Below are 21,758 nucleotides of genomic sequence, written 5' to 3' on the forward strand. Positions count from 1 at the left end.
TATCGCGAGTCCGACCGAGCGCGGGATTATGCAGTGTCTGCCTTCTGCAGTTAGCGCCTGTAGCGAAAAACGCGCACACGCATGGATTGCTTGAAAAACGTGCGGAAAAAATCGCGTATTAGAGATATCGTTGAGTATTTACCGTTAAAATATTTTTTATACCTAGTGCTATGAAGATTTTTAAAACAATACCTATATTATAAATGAGTCTGCTAATACAAAATTGATAATGTTAATAATATGAATTATAAAGACAGCAAGATGAACTTAAAATTGAACAATGACGTTCGACCGGCACCGAGGGTGAAGGTTAAAAAAAATCCAGCAACTATTAAGGTGGGTAAAGTGCAAAATAATTTTAATTTGTATACTAGCATAAGTTAAAATTGTGTCTAATAATGAAAAATAATGTTAATTGATTGTAATATAAACCTTTCTAACGTATACATATATAGGTACCCAGTTAACTATGTAACATATATTACTTTACCAAGTCAATTTACACACGATCATGTCATATGTCGAATTATGAGGTGAGAAATTTACCAGCGGAACTATACCTACTTTTCGGTTTTTCAGGTGCGCATTCTGTAGGTTTGACCTGTTTCCTAGTGAACATTCGCGCGGACACAATTCTTAAGGTTCGAAAAGAGTGCGCGTGCAAGTCAGTGGAATGTTTAAATTGTTTTAAAATAATAAACAAGTACGATTATGAAAAAGACTGTTTCTTAAATCCAATTAGTTTACTCCGAAATCAAGCAATGTTATACTATTCGGTATCCGGCCGGATATTAGAATCATGGCCGGATACCGGATAGTAACCGAATATCCGGTGCATCTCTAGTAATTACCCAATGTGCGGTACAAACCTTTGTGAGCAGATAGTACGTCGGTATACCCTTGCTAATTATTTAACCTCTCTTTTTGAAAATGACAAAAAAGAGCACTTGACTTTTATATGAAAGCTAGACTTATTATATATATATATATATATAGTCCTCCTCATCGTTTTCGATGACGGCGACCCCAGATAAACATCATGGACGCTATCTAGCGTGAGCCCTTATGTGACTGGCCAGGCCGAACTTGGTCTTAAACACTCTATTGCACGTGTGACAATACAGTTGGCCAGCTTCGTTGAGCGTGTACACGTAGGAGGGCTTAGGTCTCTCTTTCCGTAATTAGCGTTTGGTGTCTAAGCTTTTGAGACGGTTATCCTCAAACATTTTGACACCGTTATGGATGGTAGAACGCCAAGATGACCTTCTTCCAGCAAGCTCCTCCCAATGCTCAGGGTCGATGGCGCAAGCGCTCAGATGCCGTTTGAGCACGTCCTTGTAGCGCAGGTGCTGACCACCGTGCTTCCGCTTACCCACTGCCAACTCAGAGTAGAGGACAGCTTTAGGCAAGCGGTGATCATCCATTCGAAGGACGTGCCCACACCATCTGAGCTGCCGCTGCATTAGTATGGCCTCCATGCCATACATTCCGGAACGACGCAGGACCTCGGAGTTGGGAACATGGTCCTGCCACTTAATCCTGAGTATAGACCGCAAACACCTCAGGTGGTAAGTGTCTAGTTTCTTTATGTCTGTTTTGTAGAGGCACCATGTCTCTGCTCCATATAAAAGGACAGGAATGATTAGCGCCCTGTAGACGCTAATTTTTGTCTCGAGCTTGAGATCATGGGACCTCCAGACGCGATCTGTGAGTCGTCCGAAATTAGCAGCGGCGTTGGCGATACGTGAAGGTATCTCCGAGGCTAGGGTGTTATCACGCCGGATAGTGCTTCCAAGATATTTAAAGTGTGATACTTCATCTAGAGGTCTCCCATCTAGATTCAGCACCGTTGGGTCAGCCTCACCTCCTCTTGACGGTTGTTTGAGAATTTGAGTCTCCGCACGAGTTTTGCACTATGTAACAACAATAGACTTATTAACCGGTGCATAGATATATACTATATCGTGAACATGCATAGTTAAGCAAAAAGGATAATCCCAAAACCTTATCGTTTAAATTATGACTTTTGTTTTAAATGACTTTCTCGGTAACCCCGAGCAACTATTAACTACCTACTTACTCATATCTAGACAGTTATGTTATGAGTAAAATAACTCGTAACGAGTTTATGAACACCCTAATAAATAATCCCTTTACTTATTTAAACGATAATATAAAATGTTTGCCTTCCTATATGAAATCGCAGCAACTGAAAAAAAAAATCACTTGTGTCTCGAACCAATAGGAAAACCTATACACGGTGTAACATGAGGAAACCGAATAATTTCAGCCACGCATTTCTGAGGTCAAAAGAAGGAAAAAATGTAATATGGTAGGTCAATATCGCCAAAAAAATTTTTTTTATTTTGTTTTGTTTTTTAAATTTTTGGAATGTATTTGTACATAAAAAATAAACGTTATTGGTAAACTTGTCACTTAAAATTGATTTTTTAATTTTTTCGTAAAACCTACTTTTTGCAAAGTGTTACTTGTCACTTTTTGACATCTATCAATAAGGATATTTAGAATACGTCCCATAGTAGCAACAACGCTATCAAAAAAGAGTTTTGCACTATGTAACAACAAAAACATGTTTATATTTTAATTGGTATTAACTCTGAAACTAGGCGAATTTCAAAAAAGTTTATAGGACATTTTTGGTCTTTAAATATGATCAGGAATATGCTGTTAAAATTATTCGGTTTCCTCATGTTACACCGTGTATTTAGGGCACCTACATCGTCTTATTTCAATATAAGTAAATGTAAGTAAATAGGGTCTCCAACGATTATGAAAAGCTTGCGTACACGAATAAATACATACAATTTTCTTTGAGGGCTATTTATTAGGAATTGTTTTCTTGGTCTTTTGTCACATTTCTTGGGCTCACGGTTTTAAATAATGTTAGATGAATGGAAATATGACAAGGAATTTTGTTTTCACCATCACACTACATAAATGACATACCTGCGTTTTTAGGGTTCCGTACCCAAAGGGTAAAACGGGACCCTATTACTAAGACTTCGCTGTCCGTCCGTCCGTCCGTCCGTCCGTCTGTTACCAGGCTGTACTGTATCTCACGAACCGTGATAGCTAGACAGTTGAAATTTTCACAGATGATGTATTTCTGTTGCCGCTATAACAACAAATACTAAAAACAGAATAAAATAAAGATTTAAATGGGGCTCCCATACAACAAACGTGATTTTTGACCAAAGTTAAGCAACGTCGGGAGAGGTCAGTACTTGGATGGGTGACCGTTTTTTTTTGTTTTTTTTTTGCATTATGGTACGGAACCCTTCGTGCGCGAGTCCGACTCGCACTTGCCCGGTTTTATTTAAATAGCTATGAAATTGTTTGTAGCGTATGTTTACCATTCCTTTACTTTTTAAGTAGTTCTTTTATGTTGTTATTTCTTTGAACTTTGCTCTGTATTGTTATACGAAATGCATGGAAGTATTAAAAATAAGTATTTCTAAAATTAGCGCGTAAAAAGATCTATTTAAAAAATATAGATCTTGGCTCGAGTTTTCTCTGCAACTGGGAGCCGATTTTTGAAATTCCACCACTCGATTTCGTGTATTTTCTTAAATGATATCTCCACTACTAGGCGTTTAAATTCTGCTAATAGAATTGAAATCGAGTGGTCAATACCACTAGATTCCAAATTTTGATCGCTTTATTTCAAAAATTAGCATTCCGCCGTTTTCCACCGATTTTCGAGTGACGAAATCGAGTGATCGCAATTCAAAAATCGGCCTCGAAGTCGATAAACCATTAGACAGAGCAAATGAGTTCAATGCTAGTTAGCAATATAGGTAAGTACCTGGGTACATATTCTGTGCATTTAATGACTGTCGGAATTGCTGATTTATGAATGGTCACGCTCGTATTGAAATGCGTAGACATGAGTATGCCTCATATAACATTCTCTAGCTATGTTTATAACTACCAGCGCAAACTTAACTAAACGATGTATGGTGACGTCCATTATTCGTCAATAAAAATTGATATTAGTAAGTAAATGCTTAAATATTAAAAGATTTTGTTGACGCCAGTGCCCAAGGAGCCGTAAAAAATAAAATTATAAGTATTATTATTTTGTTGAGTACTGTCGAGATTCAATGGGCCCGATTCGGTTTTTGAAATAGACATCTATTAGATATCTTTTAGACACCACCAAGATCGGCATTCGTACTATTTCCCCTCTGCCGAGGTACAAGATTAGCGCGTCAATTTAATCTAGCGCGGGTAATAAAACTAGTTGCACTTGGATTTTTCACTAGACCGAGTCCAGACGCGCGCGTGAACACTGCTGCACAAAAATGCCTGTTTGCTCGGTTTTTTGTTATAAAAAGAGGTCGGGGACATCAAATTTTTTACATATCATACGTTAAATTACATTTAAATACAATTATTATATTTTAGTCTCAAGTAATTGTTGGATTTATCGATTTTGCTCGCTCAGTACAAATTGCGGATCGGTCGAGCGACAAATCCGACTTCTCATCTCTCAGAATACAATGACATACTTCAACGAAAATGTGTTAGTGTGCGTGTTGTGACACTAGTCACTCGTCCGTACACAAAAAGAGATCGAGGTTTGCAAGATTTGTCTTTGACGTGTGTCATTTTCTATGTATTTGTGTCGTCATTACAGATTGGATTTTGTATGTAAGTGTGTGAGAAATGCGACTGTGTGCACCTTTCCCCCCGCGAAAAATGGCAGAAAGATTTGTACGGCGAGATATCGCTTGGGCCCCTCCCTTCCGACATGTCGGAAGCCGGTGTTGCTCGAAGAGATACGATAACGATATGTTTAAGATCTAACCTCTAACCTGTCAAATTTGATTCTGGAGATACCTACTCTTGAACGATTTCCACAGGCTATGACTTAGAGATCCAATTCACATCTAATAGATATCTTACTCTATCTAACTTAAAAGTGATATTGGTTGCCCGAATTGCGCTGCAAAAGAGAACTAGTTGATATCTAAACTATAACGTATCTAGAATGGATCTAGTACGTCTCTTGTGAATATCTTGAAGTTCGAATACGGCAGAATTATCAAATATCTCTTAATTATCTTTAACTTTTTGCCATAATAGCTGAAAGAGGAGTTCATTTCCCGAGCACTTAGGAAGGATTATTGAAAATTCACTCACTAAGAGATTTAAGCAAGATGGATGTTTTCGGCTACTTTTCAGAAGTTACATACCTACTTAATTGTAAAATACAACTCTCTCATCGGGCTTAAAAAGGGGACATAATACAATCATATTCACTTAGTTAATTTTCTAAATAAGTACCTAATCACTTTTACTAAGTAATCCATCGGTATACAAACGTAATCGATCTACAAAAGTAATCGATCGGTATAATACTTATTATTGCATTTATAAGCAAATTACGAATTTTTTTTCAATCGAAAGCGTAAAAAAAATGAAAGATGGTTAACGAATTAACGATTACTAGGTACTTACCTACTTTGGATGAAAGTAGTATTCACTCAAAGACTTAGGGCATCACTTTTTGTATGAAACGTTTTTCAAATCAGAATGTGTCAGTTTTGTAAAAATATTTAATACAAAAATCGAATCGGCTACGGGCGGACTACGCGAGATTATGCGGTTTGCGACAGTGTGACAATCTCATCATTATGTAAAATTTATATGAAAATATGACGTTTATGCTGGATGCGGGTGGCGCAAGACCGGTCATTGTGGCACTCTTTGGGGGAGGCCTATGTCCCGCAGTGGACGTCCTCTGTCTGATATGATGATGATGACGTTTATAATAACACTACTCACTTTATTCTGTTCAAATCGTTGCAATGTTAGTTTAGACGGTCCCTACCAAATTACGGTCAATCCCCATGCGCCACTCATCGGTAACTATTAGGCAAAACAAGCGAACTGGCCACGACTGAATATTCCCCCGTATTTGGAGTCGTGATTCAATCGCGCCGCTGATTGACTGCCGAGGTCCTCCCAGCCCGGGGGACACTAATAGAGTAACTAATGAAATTCATACAAATAATAGAGTTAAGTAGAAGTTGATTGGGCTTGGCTAAAATAATAAGTGTGGCTGGTAAGTGGTGGTTTATGAGTCCACGAAAGATGTTGCAACATGTTGGTGACAATCATAGTGATTGTGTTATGGTTTCGTAATTGAAGAATATCATTCCAGTTTTAAGGTTGCATTGAGATGTCGACTGCAGCAGCGTTACTGTTGCAGTGTCGCGCTTTTGTGATGCCATTGTCGAATTGCTGTCGCGATGAGAATGTTCAATCCGTGTACGATACGAGTACAGCGTATCCTTGTTAGTATGTGCACTCAACTGTTGAAATGAGCGGAAATTCTATAAGCATCTTCGAGATTAAATTCTATTTTTCCTGGCTGTATTATCGACAAGAGCACTATAGGTTTTATTAATAGGTAAATTCTAACTAAATAAGTCTTGGGAGAGTTATGAATATAATAAACTTAAATGTTCATGCAAAGTTTTAAACAAGTTGCATTATCGTATTAAAATGTGAGCGTAACTTTGTGGCGGCTGCTAACTTCTTGACTCTTAGGCCCACTCGCAAGGTACACTCCTAACCCACCCCACTAACCCGGGGTTAACCGGTCAAACCTGGAGTTACCATGGTCACCAGTACAATTTGAAACTGGGTTAACGGTTTAAGGGGTTAACTTCGGGTTAGTGGGATGGTGCAAGTTGCGCTTAAGGGTTTTACTAAAACACACTGGTGAAGCAATAATCGGTATTCATTTTTTGCAGGAAGAGCGGCAGCGTACTGGACGGTACATCGCGATCCTAGTGGGCATATGCTTACTACTCCTGGCGATATACCACGCATGGGTACGGAAGATCCCAGTAGTTGCCAGTCTAGTCGTGCCCGCCCTCATTATGTTCATTTACGTGGGCTGGGTGCTGTATTCTGCTAACAGGGAGAAGCATAGGGTAAGTTGCATTTTTTCTATAGTTTTTTAAGTCTTAAGCAGCTCCGATTAAGGCCAAGTCTCATTTTGGATCGCTGAGCCAACGGAGTAAGTAAGTAAGCTCCGATTAAATAAAACATTATTGTCAGGGTAAGGAATGCTCGCATTTGCAGGATTGAGTGTTGAATTTAAGCGGACGTTTAAATTAAAAGGTGGGATGGGCGTTGTATTCGGCTAAAAGGGAAAGGCATAGAGTAAGTTGCTTTTTCAGTAGCTCAGTGGGTATGATTAGTAACGTAAAGTTCTAATCTGTGAAGCCATTATCTTTTGCGAGCGGCCGGATGCTAAAAGCATTCCACTGATGCACCGCGCTGCTTCCTAAAGGATGGTGTTTTTTCCCCATTTCTTTTTCACTGTGACTGAAAAAAGTCTCTACCGTTACCATTCGTGTTACAGTGAAGCTTAACTTTATGTTGTGAAATATATCGACCATGTTATTGCTTTTTATAATGATAATCAAACTTTAATTTTGAAACTTATTAAAATTGTAGAAATGATAGTGTTAAATAATTGGCATAAACCTGAATAATACTTATATATATTATATGCGGAGGAACATTACAAATCTGAACTGGCTTAATATCGTGGGCTCTTACTTATATGTATATTGACACAAACGACCTGCACAAAGACTACCTAATGTCAAATCAATACAAAACCATATTTTAAGTTATAAGCCCGCCCTTTGTCCCCTGGATCACAAAAGATTGTTGCTGTTTGACTTTCAACATTTTGAATCTTAAGCAGCTTCAATTTAATAGTTATTTCTTGCAGTTTCTGATCTTTACCATATATTTACGAATTTATTAGTAAAAATATTAAATTAACCTCAAAATTCGATCGTTGTAGGACATGTAAAACATTGCCAAAGACAAAAAACCGGGCAAGTGCGAGTCGGACTCGCGCACGAAGGGTTCCGTACCATAATGCAAAAAAAACAAAAAAAAAAGCAAAAAAACCGGGCAAGTGCGAGTCGGACTCGCGCACGAAGGGTTCCGTACCATAATGCAAAAAAAAAACAAAAAAAAGCAAAAAAAAAAAAAACGGTCACCCATCCAAGTACTGACCACTCCCGACGTTGCTTAACTTTGGTCAAAAATCACGTTTGTTGTATGGGAGCCCCATTTAAATCTTTATTTTATTCTGTTTTTAGTATTTGTTGTTATAGCGGCAACAGAAATACATCATCTGTGAAAATTTCAACTTTCTAGCTATCACGGTTCGTGAGATACAGCCTGGTGACAGACGGACGGACGGACGGACGGACGGACAGCGAAGTCTTAGTAATAGGGTCCCGTTTTACCCTTTGGGTACGGAACCCTAAAAAACAACGGTCACCCATCCAAGTACTGACCACTCCCGACGTTGCTTAACTTTGGTCAAAAATCACGTTTGTTGTATGGGAGCCCCATTTAAATCTTTATTTTATTCTGTTTTTAGTATTTGTTGTTATAGCGGCAACAGAAATACATCATCTGTGAAAATTTCAACTGTCTAGCTATCACGGTTCGTGAGATACAGCCTGGTGACAGACGGACGGACGGACGGACGGACAGCGAAGTCTTAGTAATAGGGTCCCGTTTTACCCTTTGGGTACGGAACCCTAAAAAGAAATCATATTACATATTTTTCGAGGTAAACAGTTTCTGATACAACCGACGGACGTACCTACTCGTAATCATATAAGGTATTGTCATAGAAGGTAGGATCCTATAGAAGTGGTATACGCGTGCCTCCGTGAGGGGCAAAACGTAGGCAATGCGACACTATGATTGATCGAATTTATTCGTTCCCACCATAATACATACTAAATTTACGGTGGGAAATAAAAAAAATGTGAGACTGTGACAAGGACAACCAATAATAGCGCTTTCGCTGCTACTCCTACTGAAAGATACATAAGACTAGCCCGTTCGGTCATTTCCCCCACCTCTCATGCCAGATCCAGTTAAAATACTAGATTCATGTATCGTGTAGGCCGGTTTCGCACCTGGGGGCCGATTTTTGAAATTCGACCACTCGATTTCGTGCATTTCGTTAAATGATATCTCCACTACTAGGCGTTTAAATTCTACTAATAGAATTGAAATCGAGTGGTCAATAACACTAGATCCCAAATTTTGATCGCTCGTATTTCAAAAATTAGCAATTCGGCGTTTTCCACCGATTTTCGAGTGACGAAATCGAGTGATCGAAATTCAAAAATCGGCCCCCTGTCCTCATTTTCCTTCGTGGGTTTCCAGAAAACAAGATAAGGTAATTTGAATATAATCATGTAGGTATTCGTTTAACTTAGTATATACTTACGAGTATTTGAAGAAATTGTTTTATAGACTATTAATTTTAGAGATGTCTTACAAATACATATTAATCATATCATAAAGTAGTAAGTAGATATAGTATGATAAATATTAAAATCGAATGAAAATAAATGTAACTATATTTACAGTATATATGGTCCTATTTTCCCGCACTAGTGCGTAAAATAGCACTTTTCGTGCATATGTCAAAAGTTTAAAGGGCCATATGTACGTACCTACTGTAAAACGTTGTACGATACACGTGCGATTAGGTAATTCGCAACTCGCGTCGATTTAAAACACTCCCTTCGGTCGTGTTTTAATTTATCGCCACTCGTTTCAAATTTCCCCTTTTCCGCGCTTGTATCGTAAATAACTATTTTATATTAAAAGAAAGATAGGATCAATACAATTTATTGTGTCGATCATAATCCGATCGATTTCGGACCGGGTGTGTTTCGAAATGTCGTACCGTAAGTACGGTTGAATATTGCTCGTTGATTTTAAATTACTTACCCATTTTTGTTTTAATAAAAAAAAATACTAGTAATCAATGTAAACATCTCTGCTTTTCACAAATTCAATCAATTAATGTAATTAAAGAAAAGTTAATATTTTCGGTACAGTAGGTAACTATATGACATTTAGATGTTACCTATATTTCCTCCTATGCCGTGTGGTGGCCGGCTTTAGAATAGCGCCAACCTTCACATAGGATAGGGTGTCGTACGAGGCGACTAAGTCCACAAACGAAGTAAGAAGCTATTTCGTCACAGGGGAGATGGTCCTCTTATCATTGTTTTGCAATCCATCTAGGAGAAGGATACTCCAAAATAAAACCCGGAATGGAGTTTCCGTAAGGCGCGAGTAGGGTCCAACCTGAAATATGCGGCAGAGTCCTGCAGCTGACCTGTCTCCACACGTATTGGCTCGCCTTTCCTGTGGCATAAGACAGTGAAGCCGAGAGGGTAATGCAGGTGCTGGGCATCCCTGCGTTTCCTTAATTCCGTCCCAGGCGGTGTAATGTATGTTACACCATAAATCGTCTGCAATAGACGTAAAGGCCAATGATGATGATATTTCCTCAAATTACGGTGTCGTATAAGGAAAATTCATAAGGCACTTTCATTAATATATTATCATTCAAAAGGTAGTCATAGTGAACCTTAGGCTTTTCTGAGAAACAATGAATGAGAATAATAACGGTTGCAGACCGTACCTAGGGTCGTAGCTTTTGTCATGTGATCCCCCTACTGATACGCGAAGAATGGATTGCATATCTATATCATACGGGTACGTAGGTCAGTCGATAAGTTTTGAGATGCTCGAAATTCGAAAATGGAACGCACCTGAATTATATGTTTTTAAAAAGCAAATTTATTTAAAAATAGAACACAAGTTGCCGATTCGCTCCAACTTAAAAAATTAACATGTTACAGTCATTTTTCCAAAACGGTTCCCGCGTTTTTTCTTTGAAACGATGGAGCTTAACCGCGAACATTTGCGTGCTATGATATTTTATGATTTTAAATTTGGTTTATCTGAACAATTGTGTTTGCATCGATTGCAGTCAGCGTTAGGAGATTCTGCTGCTTCACGGGCAACAGTTTTTAGATGGTTCAACGAATTTAAAAGGGGTAAAACCAGCCTCGGAGATGACCACCGAAGTGGTCGCCCGCAAACAGCAGTAACTGCAGAAAACGTGTGGACTACTCAAATGTTGGTGCGAGAAGATCCACGAATAACATACAAGGACATAGAGAAGATCCTAGTGGTCAATTCGGGGGACGTTAATATAATCCTACATCAATATCTTGGAGTGAGGAAGCTCTGTTGTCGTTAGATCCCGCGTTTGCTCTATCAAACTGAAGAAGTTGCGATTTCTGCCCTATTAGATCAAGACTGGCAAAAATGTTTTCAAAGTTGGTTTAGATGAATGGAACTTTGAATATAGAATGATAGAGAGTATTTTGAAAAAATTTAATATAAATAGTGCTAATATCTTGAATAGTTTTTCTGTATCTCAAAACTTATCGAGTGACCTACGTATTCAGTTTCAGTAAAATACAATGATATTTGATATCACAGATGATACCCAATGGATTGCGTGGGAAATATTTATAAATATTAATTTATTGACTATCATATTTGCAATTCGTACATTGTAATCATCATCGTCATCCGCGTGCTCTTTTCTTTGTATTTAGGTAAATATTATGCAGCGAGGTAATAACTATATTTCGTTAAAAAAATCGTTTTTCAACTTCTTTACGTACCCTGACACGTTTTCTATATAATAAAATGTAAATAACAAAATGTTCTAAGCAATTCTGCCATTCGTCAATATTTTTCAGTGTAAGATCGAACTTTAGATCAAGAGTTTACGTAGATTTTAGTAGCATTTATTTATTTCACCTGTCCCGGTGTCTGTCTATATGTCTAGTCTAAGATAAACCTTATACCTACACGATATAAATAAAACAAGTAATCTCAAAGTACTTAAATCACTTAACATTGAAATAAATAAACTTTTATTTAATTTACTTAAGTACTACCAAGAAGTGAAGTCGTTAAAATTCTTCAGTTGTATAATACTATCACTAAAAACTTTGGAACATTATTATGGGTTTCCACTTTTAGCAAGCTTTTATTTAATTTGGAATGTTTGTAGGTATATTGTAAGTATGTATGTTCGTTAGGGTCATACGAGTATCTTGCAAGCTAAATTAGACCCACTCCCCATTATTCGATTGACTTGAAACTTCACATACCTATCTATATACATATATGTATACGAGTATGTAACTTGGGTGACTATATTAGGAACTCTGTGATAAAACAACGCAACTTAGTGTGTTTGGATTTAAAAAAAAGTGTTTTTTTTTTTGTCAGAAAACTAATATTTGTTTTCATTGTAATAATTTCGTGTTTTATTTTAGTAACTATTCGGGATATGTTATAGAATAATATCCATAATAACTATTCTTTCGATAATACATATAAGTAATTGTAAGCGTCTTACTCGTCATAAAAGCAAATTGTATTTGCCCAACGGTAATTTGATCGGATTCCCGTTGTTTCCGATTATAACATACGCTACCCAGCATCCGTAATCAAACTATGTAAATTCTATCGTAATATTGTAAACGCGCGGCATTGTTTAGCCCAATCAAATTGTTAATTAAACCAACGCAACATCAAAGTAGGTGTAGCTAGCTGGTATGGTATTCCCATGACTTGACGAGCGCTGGCGAGTGGTCGCCTCTTAGAACTGCTGTAGTTTTTATATACGTACAATAATAGCTATACGGATTGGACGCACTGACCGTCTGTGTGCATTGCAGAGGCATCTAATTATGTTAGATATTTGTCAGTGCCCAGATATGACATAGATACCAGAAAAGTTTGAGCTCACGAATGTTCATATCCTAGCCACGAGTTTGAGTTTGTTGAGTTTAGTGAGTTTGTCCCCCCTAAGAAAGCAGTCTGTCAAGGTGGAAAATTCTGCTGTTAGACTGCTCTAAATACATAAGTTTGTACGTAGTTCGGATCGGTTAGCGGTATTTTTTGTATGGAAACGAAAACGGTATTATTTGTTCTTTGTTAATTAAGTATTTCATTTCTAATGGGGTAATCTAATAATTCGAAGGCGATACCTAAAATCACAACTGAATCCTATATTTGAAGTATAAAATTATTCGAAATAAATGGTTATTTCTAAGCGGATAAGCTGCAGCAGCAGCTGCAGGCGCAGTAGGCCTAAGAAGCTTTGGCTGGCCGTCGTGACAGCGAACATGCAAGAGAACAATCTCACACCTGAGGATGCCGAAGACCGGGCAAAGTGGAGAAGACTGAGCAGGAAAGCGGACCCTAGAGCTAGGCCGGGAAAACGCTTGGTTGAAGAAGAAGATATGATTATTTCTAAGTTTTTGCGAAAAACCGGTTTCGATCCCTGATTGCTGCTAATTTTATAACCCGAAGTATAGCGCGATTTCTCGTTATCAACAGTTACCTATTACGTTTTCGGATGATATTGCCAGACAATGAGACGAACTAATAGAACAGGCCGCGTAGCCAAGATGCCAATCGCTTACGCTCCGTATATAGCGATCGAAACGCAACTGTCACTGTCACATTAATATGGAAGAGTGATAGAGAGACATAATGCTTTTCGTTGTCGAAGCGATAGCGATTGTAACCTTGGCTAGGCCGGCAGGTATCGATCTTCGCTTTCCTATATAGGTATGTGAACCAACATACCATAAGATTGAAATCAAATTAGTATCATATTTTACAAATCTGAACACGCCCCATTCGGTAAGTTACGGTAATGATGTAGCGGTAGTACGTTGGCGGTTAGGCGATCCACAAACATACCGGCTGATTCACACACCGTCTGCCGAAGCGTAAACATGCCGCGTTAGCGCGCGATCGACTGATCGTTTGACAGTTTGTTTACGAAACTGGATTATAATGTGCGAGCGCTGTGGAGAACAGGGGCCTACCGCGACCCACGTTCAATGAGTAGCCTCTCTGTCGCACTTGTAAGCTCGTACGTAAGTGTGACAGGGAGGTAACGCGTCGAACGTGGTTCGCGGTAGGCCCTCAGTTCTCGTACGCGGAAATTGCCATCAGACTAGCTTTATTAGCGATGATGGATTTGGACGGTCGGAGTTGTTGCGGATTGGATATTAATTTGGAAGCGAAGTTGTAGTATATTTATTATACTGGCTTGGTGATCCAAAAAGGATCTAGCCACTGACACAACAGAAGCGGTATCATGGTCGCATTTTTATCACCTGTCATGTCATGCGTCACTTTCACACTTACATATTTGTTAGAACGTGACAGGCATGGTGACAAATGATAAAGAGCGAGCCATCGTAGCCCTACAGAACGCCACATACGATGGGTACCGACTTCGAAGATTTTGGGACCTAGCAGAGATGAAGATGGAAGTTGTACGAGATCTCTGTGTTGTGCGAGATCTCAATTTCGACATTAGAACTAACTTCTCTCTAAACTCTCTCTCTCTGACTAAATAATAATAAAAAATTAAAAGTTAGTCGCTCCCAAAAAAAAAAAATTAAAAGAAAAAACATATTTTACGGAATCGAAATCCTCTGTGCTTGAATCTATCTCACACTTGTTGTTGTTGGCCAAATTGTTTATTTTAGACGGTTGTGGCGCTGGAGGAATATTATTTCTAGTAGGCAGATATGATATCCGCCTAGTAGGTAGCAATAATATTCAAGGGAATTTATTCAAGGGAAAATATAGAAAGAAAACTTGCGGTAGATAAAAGATCTTCATCTCCTAAGCTGTTTACCCATCTTGTTTATTTATACTTAAGGGGCTACCCGAGGTTTTCATCGATTTTGACAAGTTTTGAATCGTATCTCCTTTTTTTGTACTACAGATAGAATTATAAAACAAACGGTTATCGGTTCTTCAATCTTTTATCTCCGGTTTTGTCCACCGGATTTTGAAAAAAATGAATACTTATTTTTTTATGAATTTTTTAAACATTGTCCAAAAAAACACTTTTTTCGTATCTAGTTTGCAGTAAAGGATCTGACATGTACGAAATCTACATATTTGGGTTCGTCTTTGAAGCGTCTAAAATCGTGTCCAAGGTTTTAATTTTAAACTAATTAACACAAAAGTTATGGCCAGAAAACCAGTTTTTTAGCCTAAATTTGTTCAACTTTGATGCCAAATATCTCGAAGACAATGAACTTTAAAGTAAATATGGGATACTATATTGCTTAAAGCCGTTGCTGTTAATATGATAAGCTACAAAAAACATAAGAAAACTAAGGGATTCAGATCGAAGGTCATTGGCGTGGGGGAGCCCCTTAATTGGAAACCAAGATCCGAGAAACAAATGAATACGAACAAAAATGCGTTAAGGATGACTCACGTTAGACCGGGCCGTGTCCGGGCCGGACCTTCCGGGGCTTACTTTTCTATGAAATGACAGGGCGATCACGTGATGCTTTCCATAGTAAACGATGCCCCGGAAGCTCCGGCCCGGACACGGCCCAGTCCAGCGTGAGTCATCCTTAATGATAGGTATCAAAATATAAATAGCCAAAACATAGATGGATTATACAGCGCGTCACGTATTTTTACAATATTGATAATACATCAGATAAGCTTGTTGTAGAACATATAGCGAAAATGGGGTCATTGATAGATTTGTTGACATAACTTTTTCCTTTCACGAGTTCTTAAGGATACTCGAGTTGTAAAGAATACTGTCAAATACCGTTCTCATGGGATTATCCCAACATATTTAAGATTGTGCCCTACATCCGTGGGAGGAGTTAAACTTTGAACAAAGAGAGTAAAAATATTTTTGTTGTAACCTATGTAAGTATGTGATTAAAAATTTAGCTCAGTCAAACATTTACCAATTAAAATATTAGAATAATAACTAGAACTAGAATTAATAACTGGAACCCGAAATACTACCCCGAGCTTTATTAAGCATCTCAAGATAATAGCCATTTTAAAACTTATTAAACCAGCCGAGGATCTAGAAAATTACTGACTAATTGCAATTCCGAGTTCCTCATACAACAATTCAAACTCTACAGTGCAAGCGAGACCACTTAGTTCTAAATTAAATAGTGTTGTATCGTTATGCGGTAAGTAGGTACGTACCTACCCAGTTTAGCGAAGAGGATTCTCAAATGTTTGTGACTTTTTGACTGTTACAAGTATAACTTTTCGTAAGTTGATTTTTTTCCATAAATTAACATCTTCGTGTATTGCCATGCAGTACCTATGCATTCCTTGGTTGGAAGGCTTTTTGTGGTGTCGAGAATCGCAAAATCTGAGAGGGATAGACTTGAAAAAACTTCCAAGATTCTAACTAAATTTCGTAGATTATTATTGGGACGCTAAACAGTTATCGTCATAAAGTAGAAAATTCGCATGTCCAACCATAAGTATGGCGTCCTTTCCTCCGTGAAGCGTCAGAAACAACAACAGCCCTGCGCCCAATGTCAGAGTTAATGTGACGCACATATTCCAGAATCATGTCGACACATCAACACATAACGGTCCCAGTATCCAGGTCACCTGAGGCGTCGCTAATTGCATGTTTGCTTCGTTATTTTAACTTTTATTGGCATCCCGTTTATTTGGTTACGAAGGTTAACGCTTTTAAACGCTCATTGGTCCCTTTCCTTTATTGCGTCGCTGCTAATTAAGTTTCGCAATGATAAAGCAGCCGGGAGATCTGTTTGTAAATATTTGAGAGAACGGAAACGACCTAGTAGCACCGTTTTCTGAGCTTACATAAAAATTGAGGGCGTACCTAATGGAGTTAAGTCCCCACCTACAATTATTTAATTAGCTCAAAGTTTTTAGGTGTAAAATAAAGTTTGAATACGTCCATGGTTATACCACTCCGACGGCCTTTGACGTGTACCGAGCTACCTACTCACAATGGCGATGACAGCGATGTATGTAGCTCAGGTGCGTGAATGACTGTATAGACCGATTATACGATAGAATTATCTAAAATTCTTTTGAATATCAACAACTTAAGAGCGCTCTTACAAGAAAAGTCGAAATAATGCAAAATTGATGATACTAGTCGACGAAATTCAGGACTTTGTGCTCATTATTAGAAACAATGAGTACTTGTTCCAGTAAAAGCGTCTTCTTATCTTTTTAAATATCGTTGTAAATATTAGAAAAAGGACTTATTAAATTAGTAATGAATTTTTTTCTGATGGTCGTTTCCGAAAAACCCCGTGAAGCACTGAACGGCAAGCTCTTATTTGGAAATGTTGAGAAGTTTACTCTGCTAAACCTGGCTATTTTGTATTACTAATACCCTGTACTTTAGGCATATCAAACGATATTTTTCCTACATACCTTTGAGAAAGAGAAAATCAAAGTAAAACGAACTCAATTTTCTCTCCGAAACAAGTGTCAATTTCTACGAAAATCTACTTAATATTGAAGTCATTTTCATACTCAAGCAATCTGCAACGTTTGCTTATACTGTTGGTATACATTAGTGTTTATGAAATTCTACTATAATTTTTTGGCATTTTTTTGAAAACTACTCTATATTACCGATGACGCGCGCTCGCCAGCTCAGTGCCGCGGCAGAGCTTGTACAGGCAGGACGTGTGTCGGTCGGCTCCGCACATTTTCAACGGCGACGACGAGGTTTTTTATCATTGTGTGCGGCGGGCGCCGTGTAAAACGCTATACTGTGTGCGTGAAAACCGCAACGAGAGACTTTGATCCTAGCACTGTTTTTATAGTATTATAATTTATAATGGTACAGTTTAATAAACTACCGGACAGGATTAAAAATATTTGAAACGACCTGACATTCTATATGTATTTATTTGACTCAAGATAGTACTCAGGGTCTGATGATGGAGCCGGAAGGTGGTCACCGGTACCAATCAACCATGCAACTAAACCACTTCGTGTTTGGGCACGTTTGGTTCGGCTCAACAAGATCTTTGACTTAAGATAGTACTCAGGGTCTGATGATGGAGCCGGAAGGTGGTCACCAGTACCAGTCAACCATGCAACTGAACCACTTCGTGTTTAGGCTCGTTTTATTCGTCTCAACAAGATCTTTGACACAAGATAGTACTCAGGGTCTGATGATGGAGCCGGAAGGTGGTCACCGGTAGCAATCAATCATGCAACTAAACCACTTCGTGTTTGGGCTCGTTAGATTCGCATTCGTCTCAACAAGATCTTTGACACAAGATAGTACTCAGGGTCTGATGATGGAGCCGGAAGGTGGTCACCGGTACCAATCAACCATGCAACTAAACCACTTCGTGTTTAGGCTCGTTTTATTCGTCTTAACAAGATCTTTGACACAAAATAGTACTCAGGGTCTGATGATGGAGCCGGAAGGTGGTCACCGGTACCAATCAACCATGCAACTAAACCACTTCGTATTTGGGCTCGTTTGATTCGGCTCAACAAGATCTTTGACTTAAGATAGTACTCAGGGTCTGATGATGGAGCCGGAAGGTGGTCACCAGTACCAATCAACCATGCAACTAAACCACTTCGTGTTTAGGCTCGTTTTATTCGTCTCAACAAGATCTTTGACACAAGATAGTACTCAGGGTCTGATGATGGAGCCGGAAGGTGGTCACCGGTACCAATCAACCGTGCAACGAAACCACTTCGTGTTTAGGCTCGTTTTATTCGTCTCAACAAGATCTTTGACACAAGATAGTACTCAGGGTCTGATGATGGAGCCGGAAGGTGGTCACCGGTACCAATCAACCATGCAACTAAACCACTTCGTGTTTGGGCTCGTTTGATTAGTCTCAACAAGATCTTTGACACTGAAGATACACAAGGTTTGATTATGGAGCTGAAAGGTGGCCACGGGTACCAGTCTATCATGTAACTGAACCACTTCGTGTTTAAGCACGTTTTATTCATCTCAACAAACTCTTTGACACAAGATAGTACTCAGGATCTGATGATGGAGCTCGAAGGTGGCGACGGGTACCTGTCTATCATGCAGGGTTGGCATCAATCTGAACTAAATCAATCCGGATTGATCAATCGAATTGACGCGTCAATCCGAATTGATCAATTCGAATTGATTTAATTCTGATTGACGCGTCAATCCGATTGAATCAATTGGAATTAACGCATCAATCCTCAATTCGGATTAAATCAATTCTCAATCTAGATTAACCTAGGGTCCCTTTCCCTTCCCTAAGATTAGTTTTCAAAGGTTTCCTTTTTAGGGACTTACTTACTGGACTTAAAGTCGATATCTGAGGTTCCCAGAGGTTCGAAAACATGTTCCTGATGTCAGTATTGACTTATAGGGACATTTTTCGAAATTCGCCAATTACGTTCATATTCGTAATCGATGTCGACCATAGGTCGCGAAAAATGTTTCTGACGTCAGTATTGAAGGATGTCCCTTCCATTTCGGGACATTTTTTTAAATTGATCGTTGGCACTTTAAAACGATATCTGAGATTTCCAAAGGTTCCGTAACATGTTTCCGACGGCAATACAGACGGAGTTTCCTTTTTTTTCTGGACATTTATGGGACATTTCTTCCAATTAACCGATTGCGTTCAAAATCGATATCTGAGGTGCCCAAAGGTTTCGAAACATGTTTCTGACGGCAATACCGAGAAATGACCTTTTTTTAGCAGGGTGGCGTAATGCAGGTAGTAAAGTAAGTACGCGGCTAAAGTGTAGAATCTAAATATTGCCGTTGAAACCATATTTTGCACCTCAGATATCGATGCAATATTGCAGTTGAAAAAATGTTTAGAAACCTCTGTTTACCTCAGATATCGATTTTAAACGCAATCGGGTAATTTCTAGAAATGTCCCAAAAAAGGACATCTCTCAATATTTCCCTCGGAAACAAGTTGATTTTTGAAACGAATTGATTTTTTGCCAACACTGCTATCATGTAACTGAACCACTTCATGTTTGGGCTCGTTTGATTCGTCTCAACAAGACCTTGGACACAAGTTAGTACTCAGGGTCTGATGATGGAGCTGGACTGTGGCCACGGGTACCAGTCTACCATGTAACTGAACCACTTCGTGTTTGGGCTCGTTTGATTCGTCGCAACAAGATCTTTGACACAAGATACTACTCAGGGTCTGATGATGGAGCTTGAAGGTGGCGACGGGTACCAGTCTATCACATAACTGAACCACTTCGTGTTTGGGCTTCGTGTTTGGTTTATCACCTAGTGTCAAAGATCTTGTTGAGACGAATCAAACGAGCCTAAACACGAAGTGGTTTAGTTGCATGGTTGATTGGTACCGGTGACCACCTTCCAGCTCCATCATCAGACTCTGAGTATCACCTAGTGTCAAAGATCTTGTTGAGACTAATCAAACGAGCCTAAACATGAAGTGGTTTAGTTGCATGGTTGATTGGTACCGATGACCACCTTCCGGCTCCATCATCAGACTCTGAGTATCACCTAGTGTCAAAGATCTTGTTGAGACTAGTCAAACGAGCCTAAACATGAAGTGGTTTAGTTGCATGGTTGATTGGTACCGGTAACCAACTTCCACCTCCATCATTAGACTCTGAGTATCACCTAGTGTCAAAGATCTTGTTGAGATGAATAAAACGAGCCTAAACACGATGTGGTTTAGTTGTATGGTTGATTGGTAATGGTGACCACCTTCCAGCTCCATCATCAGACCCTGAGTACTGTCTTGTGTCAAAGATCTTGTTGAGACGAATCAAACGAGCCCAAACACGAAATTGTTTAGTTACATGAGAGACTGGTACCCGTGGCCACCTTCCAGCTCCATCATCAGACCCTGTGTATCTTCAGTTTCTTGTAACTTGTTTCTTGTAAATAAGCGAGTACCTATAATTTCTTTCGAGTAATATACGTTCATAAGTACGAGTATGGGGCTATTCATAAATTACGTCGTTTCAAATGGGAGGAGGGGGGGGGGAGTCTGGACATCGGATGATGGTAGCATGACGTAGGAGGAAACAGTGTCATCCGAAGCATGATTTTTGGATGATTTGAGGGATGGGGGGGGGGGGGGGTCAAAAATTGATGACGTAATTTATGAACAGCCCCTATGTACATTTGCACTGCATTTAGTATTTTCGTACTTATCAAATAACAGTTTTAGGACTTTACAAGTTAAGTACAGTTAGTGTTGTTATGGTTGATTTCAATATGCTTCGCGAAGGATCAAGAATGTTTAATCCATCATTGTAGTGCGAGTGTGGTAGAAGGGATCGGAATACTGAGCTCTCACGGCCTGCCGCAGCGCGTAAAATACCTAAACTCGCTCAACCCCGAAATGTAATAGCACTCTTAAGTATTTTAAACTTTTCATTATTGTGTTATTGCGAATACGTTTACGATTTTCTCGTTGGTTGCATTTTATAAAGCTTCTTATATACTTACGCTAATACTTCATATAAGTACTTTGTATATTATTCACAATACATGGAGGGTACGAATAATCCAACCAAAGCTTAAGTAGGTAAAGGTAATAAAAAGTTATATATGTTTACAAAAAACTCAAAATTTCACGGTGTAAATTCATAATTCATACAGATATTCAACCAGATACGTCACTTTTAACACGTGAATGTTGATTAGGTAAAATAACATTTTCAAATCCGTAATATAATCAGGATTATACTGTGGTTAGTGTTTAAGTCCTATTATAAATATATACATTGGACACGTGTATCGAATACACGTATGTTTATAATATAAGTGGTCGCAGCAGCAGCATAGTGCAGCAAAGTTTCTAACTTCAACTTATTCCAATAATAGCATAGATAGCATCCTTCATAACATCCTGCCGGCCGCGCCAGTTCGCAATATAGCTCTATAAATATTAGGTGAGCCCCGTGTTATTTAGTTTACTCCATGGAGTCAATATAAACAATAAACAACTCGAGCATCCGGCAAA

General features: G+C 38.7%; 1 protein-coding gene across 1 annotated transcript in view; it reads left to right on the forward strand.

Moving 5' to 3' along the window:
• The first annotated feature begins 204 nt into the window (after positions 1-204).
• LOC134665597 (uncharacterized) overlaps positions 205-21,758 on the forward strand; it is a 51,583-nt gene continuing 30,029 nt past the window's right edge. Inside the window, exons 1-2 of the mRNA XM_063522562.1 lie at positions 205-336; positions 6,786-6,968. Coding sequence (XP_063378632.1) covers positions 241-336; positions 6,786-6,968 — 279 coding nt within the window. The 5' untranslated portion in view covers positions 205-240. The remainder of the gene's footprint in view (positions 337-6,785; positions 6,969-21,758) is intronic.

This window comes from Cydia fagiglandana, chromosome 6 (genome assembly GCF_963556715.1).
Source record: "Cydia fagiglandana chromosome 6, ilCydFagi1.1, whole genome shotgun sequence".
Classification (NCBI taxonomy): Eukaryota; Metazoa; Arthropoda; class Insecta; order Lepidoptera; family Tortricidae; genus Cydia; species Cydia fagiglandana.